Genomic DNA, 7653 nt, shown 5'->3' on the forward strand with positions numbered 1-7653 from the left:
TGCTATTCAATGGTTGACAGTTACGCAACATTTGGCGCGGTTGCCCCGCACCTTTCGGAAACCATTCTGGAAAAACCTTCGGGGGACAATTCCACCCCTCCCCCGAACGTGGGTTAAATGTGTTCAGCTCCTTTCATCGTTTTACTAGGTCTTTGGTAATGAATGTCGGAACACACAGTGGACTTACGGCAAGCCCAGTGTGTGGGACATGCAGGGGGGGATCTAGTCTGGATTTTTTTTTGGGGGGGGGGGGGTAACCGTTCGTCGCCAGGTGGCTGGTGTGGGATCCGAGGTCCAGTGCATGGTGCCTCTCGCGAGTACCTAGTAGGGACATTATTCAGGCGCCGAAGTGCTTTTGAATCTTCTATATACAGTATGCATGTTTACAAAGCTCGTAACATAAGATATTACTTTCAAGAGTCAACTGGGCAAATGGGGTTTATTGCAAATGGCGATCAGGGTGACAAACGGTGAGACAGGGTGATGAGGCCGGACAAAGGATGATTCTAGTGGCTATGTAGCGTAGCGGCAGCTGTGGAGCGGCTGTGGCGGGCGAGCATACCGGTGAGCCGCGCTGTGGAACGAGATGAATGATGAGTCAGTCAGGAGTCAGGACGCAATGTTAATTTAAGGAGAATTAAGGGTTGACGTAACATTTAAATGATATTGGTGGCGGAAGACAGCGTAAGCGTGAGCGACCACTGCTGCTGTCGGAGATAAGACCAATGTAGGAAGTTTGGTAATATACGCAGGACTGTTTTGCAAGGGCCAACGGCGTGAGGACACAAAGTGAGGAAAAAAGCCCTTAGTGGAAGTACTGATAAACGCCACAAAGCTATAACGAGAACCTTTAAGTATTCACCGCATCAATTTCGCGCACAATTGTGATGGGTAATATTTTCTGTTTGGCACCTTTAACACAGCATATGTTAACTAAACATTGTGTATGAGTATAAAAGGCAGAAGAGACAAATCGAGGCAAAATTTTACTCATAATCGACAATATAGCATCTTCAGTGCATGATGTGTGTTCCGTTCTGATCGCTCATATCAATTCACTTTCAATCCAGACGCATCAGTCGGTTGACGCTGCAGTTTCGTGGTCAAATCGGGCCAGGGAGACAACACGCACGTCCTCTCCCGGCGTCACTCTGAGAATCAACTGTCTATCGTTCCGTAGCCGGCCCCGGCCACCCCGCATGGCAGTCACATGTGGGGTTCGGCTGGTGGGAAGGGACGGGCGGCAAGAATGATAAAACAGGCCATCAATATAGAGGGTCGTGACAGGTCTAGCGCTAGGGTGAAATAAACAAATTAAGAGGAGAGACAGGCATCACCGACATTTCACAAAACTACGGAAAATATAGGAATCAGGGCAGATTTGTCCGCAACATTGGGAATTTGGATATTCTGGAATAATGATAAGATTAATTAAATGCTTATTAAATATAACTCACGCCGGGGCCTACAGCAGATGCGAAAGCTTCGCTCAACGAGCGCCAGACTTGGCGAAGAAGTCCGCAACTTCCTTCGAGGCTGGGAGAAGGTCACGGTGCGTCTGGCACATCACCAACGCCTCCAGGCGCTCCTCACCCATCGTCGCGCGGACCTCGGTCAGCGTCCAGGCGACCTCACTGAAGGGCCGCTCGGCCTCCGCAGCGGACACCGGCAGAACCGCTAGGATCTAATGAGAGATATTAGAGAAATGTGATGGTGATTGGTGATCCAGTAGGATTATTCTTTCTCATGAAAAAATTCCCTCGGGAAAATGATCGTGCTAATTATGAAATAAACGGCAATAATATATTACAATCTGATAATAAATGACATAGTATTGGCATCAATTGGGTAACTGAAACAGACCAAATAATTCTGCAAATTTAATGAAAGTGTTAGGTATTTGGCACCTGCTAATATTTCAGGTATACACATATTAATATAGTAGACGTAACATGACCTAGTCATCGACGCACCCTTAATACCCAATAAAGAAACGAATAGATTATCCTATAATCACGGCATAATCATGTCTGAAGACACCAGTACCATCGAATCCATAACCAACGCGTTGCCCATTCGAGTGTTCAGATTTTAACTACCTTCTTCTGCACTGTTCTTTATTATTTTGATACGGGCATTCGACCTCTATTGCGATCTTTCCTAACTGGTATGGCATCAATTAGAAAAATCAGGAAAATGTGACATTTTAAAAACGATACAACACAATACTATTGAAAAACTTCGCATACAACGGACCTATACAGTGTCGTAACGCATAAAAAGATAAAGAGCAAGAAGATCAGGGTATATCTCAGCTAAGCAATTTAATCTATGCATATTGAGGAAAGTAGTATTGAGTTCAGTGCCAGGCGGCGGAGTGCGATGGACTAGAGCAGTGCGTGTATGTGAATGGACTACTGGCTTTGGTGGCGTTGGGTGGAAGCTGAAAATGCTAACCCGGAGCAGGCGGTGGATGGTCGGGAAGGTTACAGGGTCGCAGTGGTCCAGCGCTGCTACCGCGGAGTCAGGTACCACTTTGTCCGGGCTGCGTCGCCACATGGCCGACCAGACCTGAAGCTCGGCCTTCGTGTCACACTCGAAGGTCTGAGGAAGAGCCGGTGGGTAGGGCTCCCAGCCTGGACGGATGTCCTCCATGTCACGCCGGTCACCCTCGTTGGCAGAATGCCGGACAGCGAGAACACCTGGCGGTGGTGCGTCTGTCGTGGAGCCTCAGCTCGCTGTCCAGCATCACCAGTGCCTGTGTGGTCGCTGCCGAACCTCTCCTCCATGTCCTGCTGCACTGCGTCAATGGCTGGGAAGTACACGTTCACGCGGAAGTAGCAGGTGACGCCCAGGTCGTCACCCGCGTTCGCTCTGAAGGTAGAGCGGTGCGCAGGGATACGCGGCCTCTCGATGCTTGTGTCCAGCTCTTCTGCCATTATCTGCGCTTCGGCCATCAGCTCATCGAACGAAGACTCAGTGGGCAGGTCCGTGAGTGTACTGATGGTGGTCCTCGCCAAGCCGAGCGTCTGGATCAGATCTGCACCCGCTCGCTGTAGCTTGAGGGATACTGGTCGCAGCAGACTGCCCAGCGCCTTCATGGTCACGATGGCCACCCGGAAGTCCAAAGCCGCCATGGTCTTCAGGAGCATGTTTGCCTCTGATCTGGTGATTGCGCCGGTCCAGTCGGTCATGAGACGCAGGGCGTCCGCGATGGCTGCGAACCGTTCACAGAAGCGATGAACGGACGTGTAACGCTCAACAAAGCGAGTCTCGCATAGCTTGATGAGGCGCTGTTGGCTCCGACCTGTTGTCTTCTGTGCCTGCTGCAGCACCACGGAGCGCTTGGCGCCGTCGGTCACGAAAACTATGACTGTCTCCATCGTTCCCTGTGCTTTTCTCACCGCACGAACCGAGCACATCTTGGATGCGGCGAGGTTAAGGCCGTGCATCGCGCAGTGGTGGTAGTGGGCCAGGGGTGCCTCTCGCTGGACATGGGTCGCCACGCCGGCCTTCATGCTGGACATGGCGGTAGCACCGTCGTAACACTGCGTGATGAGGCACTTCTGTCCAGGTGGAGGCGGTCCACAGCTTCGAGTACAACTTTTGCCGGGTTTTGACCGGACAGCTTGACCTCGCCCCTCCGTTTCTGCGGCGTTCAGCTTCGGGAAGACATCTGCGAGGCTGACCGGGTCCTCGCGCAGCACGTTTTTCCCATCCTTTTGGTCCAAGTACCTCACCGCAGGTAAGCCCTGTCTGAAGTCTCATCGGCGATTATAGCTCACAGCGGCGAGGCAGCGACTTTTGCTGACACCGCGTCCCGTAGCAGCCGAAGCAGATCCTCTCGAAGCTCGTTCTGAACCGTTTTGCTAGTGTAAAGTGTAGCACTGCCGGTCCACTTCAGATGCTTTTGCAGCTCCGTGTCGCCACTCTGCAGTCTGAACCGCAGCAACATCCGAAAATTCCCGTCGTTAGATGCGGGGTACACTCCAGACGGATCGATACGCCCGTCGTCTCGATGACCCCTCAGTGGGTGTTTTGCATGACAGCAAACTTCACTGTGTCCACAATGCTGCCCAGGGCCGCTCGGGTGCGTTGTATCTGACGACTGTTAGCGGAAGTCGGCATGGTCGAGACGGGTTCGTCGTTCGCAACGGTTCGCAGGAAATCTGCGGCGGCGGCGAATGACTTTTCGTAGTGCCCATTTCGGTTGTACACGCTGAGAGCGTCTGTCATCCCAGTTATGTCGGAGAAGTCCCGCAGTGGAAGAGCTACCAACCTGCCCACGGGCTGGTTCTCGGTACCAGACCTGCCGCCTGCCTCCGACGCCGTTGCAAACAGCACGCAGGACGCGCACCATGCCACCCCCCCCCCTTCCCCCCCCCCCAATGTTCCGGATGCCGCGAGATAGCCAGCTATGAAAACGTGTCGAAGTGCGTGTCGTTGGCTCGTCGGGCGCGCAGCTGCCCCCCACGCCGGTGTTCAGAAGTTGGGAAGTCGCTCCTTGTTAAAGGTTTCCATCGCTGTTTTAGGGCAGCCTTGATCGCTGCGCTACCGAGCTTTCTCCCCGCTCGTTTTTTTAGCGACAACGTCTCCGAAATCCACTGGGCGGACCATCGCAGGCGTGGGAGTGGGAATGGTCTCTACCAACTCTGCTGCTGGCACCGCAGTCTTGGCTTGTGGCATTTCACCTCCGTTTGGTGCGGGCGACGGCGTGCTAGATGGGCTTGAAAGCGCAGATGGAGCGCATACCTTGCTCGTCTGTGCCACTGTCGACGTGGCTGTTGACGCTGCAGGTTTATCTTGCACTACCTGGCCTGGTAATGGAACAGGTGCAGCGGGTGGGGTGGATGAGCTGGAGGACGTCGAAGGCTTGGTGGATGGAGGACATGCTGCAAATGAGGAAATAAGGCGATGGAGATGCCATGTTTCTTTTACATTTGGATGAGGGTATGAGTAGTCGTGACTGGCCAGTGCAAAAGAAAGGAAGGTACAAGTTGAAAATAATCAACAACTTATTATTGTCAAGCGTGTTCATGCAAAGTTAATGACATGTCCGATGAAAGTACACCTCATAATCCTCAGAAGAAGAAATAATGAAATCAAAGGACTGTGGTAAATTGAATTCTTGGCAGTTAAATCACACAGCATAAGTCATACTCAAAGCAGTGTCAAATACCTCCTGTTTATATGTTAGCTTTCAACCAAACCTATCAGTTCTGACTCATGAGATGTCTGTGAAGTGTGGGCGCAATTATTATTATCATTATCATTTTGGAAAACAGTGCACCTACTCCGCTAACCTGCGGGGTACAGCTCCTTCAATCTCCTTGTAGGTGGTATGCGTGTGTTGTCTGGATCATGCTGGGAAAGAGCAGTCAAACATAAGGATAAGTAGGAATATTGGAAAAAGGGTTAGCTTTCACCGAATTACACTCTGGTGTTTATGCTAAGACCTTACTGAAAATGAATGATGATTTGAGATAAAGGCCTTGCAACAGAACTTCTGCTGCCAGAACTAGTTACTGCTCTTACAAAGGAAATTAATGTTTACAAAAAAAAGAGCTGTGGTGGAGTTAACATTTCTAGAGATTGTTTTGATGTGGATACTGAGAACCTTTTTAATAAATACATGGACAATTAGAGTCATTGGTAGAGTGGCTGATGATCAGCAAAACTTTTCTCAATTTGGCTCAAGATAGTAAGCTGCATTTAAAATTGAATTATCCACATTCCCTTTTTCATTTTCTGTTAAATCATCACACATAAGACAAAAACTATTGCACTTAAACACCTTAACAGGGTAAAAAGTGTATGCATCAAGACAGCTACATCAATGACTCAGGAAGGCTCAATAATGTAAGGTGTCCATTTGGTCATGCTTTATCTGGCCTAAGCTTCAACATTTGCCAGCACCCAGATGTATATATATATATAAATCATGTAAGTGATGATTCCAGAATAATTTATTGCATATGTGCTACCAACAATGTTGACAGGCACTAACTACACACAATGCACCATTGCTGCCTATCCACCTTCCCCTTAAAGAATTACCTGATGTCAGTTATTGACATTGCAGTGTAGATTCAGGAAGATTCAGTAGCCAGAATTCATGAATCAGGATTCAAGATAGTGATGTCCCTAAAATAAAAAAGAGGTCAAGGGTTAGAAGAGATGCTTAAAATATAGAAAATAGATATTTCATCAGATTGAGGCCACTAGAAATTGGGTTAATGATGCATGCACATTAAAGTATGGTTAAAGTGGAATATAGGAAAAATTGTAGCCACTATCCTTATTCTGACTTCATATTGCAATAAGCAGCAACCATAGGCATGGAAAAGGGGATCATTTGTCATAGGAGATTTGAACATTTCATCCATTCTGGCTAAAACTATCATTTTTCTTTCAAAAATAAAACAAAAGATGGCAGATAATTTGGCAAGGCAATACACCACAATATGCAATCAGATTTATCAAAGAGTGATAAGCTTTGCCTCAAGTTGAAATCAAGGTTGCATACACACACAACCTCATACACTTTCACATTATGTCTGGCTGTGCCTATTACACTTAGGCAGATGAAATTGGTCAAGTAGCATTAGCCATTTATTGCTCACTGCAACCACAGGAAAATCCAGAACAGGCTATTTGGTGCATGGGTGGACAATGTGGTATGACAGGTGTGGTTGGTACTACAACATTTTGTGTTATTGCCACTGCTGGCCTCACCAACAGGTACCTACTTAAAAGTAGGTAGGTATCTAAATCAATACGCTTTGGCCACACAAACTTTCGAAACCATCCCCCACCCATGACTGGAAGCACACCAATATCCTGGTGTATTGGGGGGGGGGGGGGGCATTACCCCAAAGACCCCAAAAACAACCTACCATGAAATGAAATACAAATGTGCATTGCCCATACCAGTGATATTGACCTCTTCATTCATTAGCTAATCTGTTTATATTTCTTTCAGTATCATCAGGCTTCAGGAAATCATTGTACAAAGTTGTGTTGCACCAACTGTGGGTGTTTTTTTAGGTTTTGCTCCATTCCATTAACATACCCCCAGATGTCTGGATTAGGATGATGGATCATCCCATGACCACAACACACATACTCCATGTCAAGGACCCAGACATTCATAAACTTTAACTCCATTTATTTATAATTACTTTCCCACTGAAAAATGGGTACCTATCCACCTACCAACAGGCCACACACTACAATACAAATGCACAAACTGAGATAGGTACACAGATCAAGAAGAAGGCTGGTCATGTTCTTTAGTGGGAGGGTTAACAAGGGCTGAGATGATTAAAAACGTTTTCTGGTTCTTGAACGGTCCTCGTACAACGCTAACGCTCAGCAGTTCAATCACCCACGTGCTAACCAAACACGATGTTTGCGCGGAGTATGACTAAGTCGCGTCAACATGCGTTCTGTTTTGACATTCGAGTCGCTGCCAAATTTTCTTCATGAAGTTTTTTTCCGAAACGGAAATAAATGTTTGATGCTGCATAATCAAAGTTAAACAGACGGTACGTAGACGAAACTTTTACGAAGTTCTGGAATTTTTTTGGGCCAAAACATACACTCAGAGCTTTTTGAGCGACCATGGCCCCGTGCCCCCATCCCAGGATTCGC

At 48.0% G+C, this 7653-nt stretch overlaps 1 protein-coding gene across 4 annotated transcripts; it reads right to left on the bottom strand.

Moving 5' to 3' along the window:
• Positions 1–422: 422 nt before the first annotated feature.
• On the bottom strand, positions 423–7389 carry LOC119090924 (uncharacterized). Of its 4 annotated transcripts, none has more exons than XR_005093330.1 (4): positions 7361–7389; positions 6058–6144; positions 1458–1684; positions 423–574 (listed from the first exon to the last, which is right to left on the bottom strand). XR_005093330.1 is itself a non-coding variant. In XM_037213657.1 (3 exons), the coding sequence occupies exon 1, from the start codon at positions 3516–3518 to the stop codon at positions 2514–2516; it is 1005 nt and encodes a 334-aa protein (XP_037069552.1). In that variant the 5' UTR covers positions 3519–3526; the 3' UTR covers positions 423–574; positions 1458–1684; positions 2458–2513. The 4 variants fall into 4 exon arrangements, 1 of the variants encoding a protein (XP_037069552.1); XR_005093329.1 differs by having other exon boundaries at positions 7332–7364; XR_005093328.1 differs by having other exon boundaries at positions 7263–7363.
• Between the last annotated feature and the right edge of the window lie 264 nt (positions 7390–7653).

This window comes from Pollicipes pollicipes, unplaced genomic scaffold, assembly GCF_011947565.3.
Source record: "Pollicipes pollicipes isolate AB1234 unplaced genomic scaffold, Ppol_2.1 Scaffold_3216;HRSCAF=3773_pilon_pilon_pilon, whole genome shotgun sequence".
In the NCBI taxonomy this organism is placed as follows: Eukaryota; Metazoa; Arthropoda; class Thecostraca; order Pollicipedomorpha; family Pollicipedidae; genus Pollicipes; species Pollicipes pollicipes.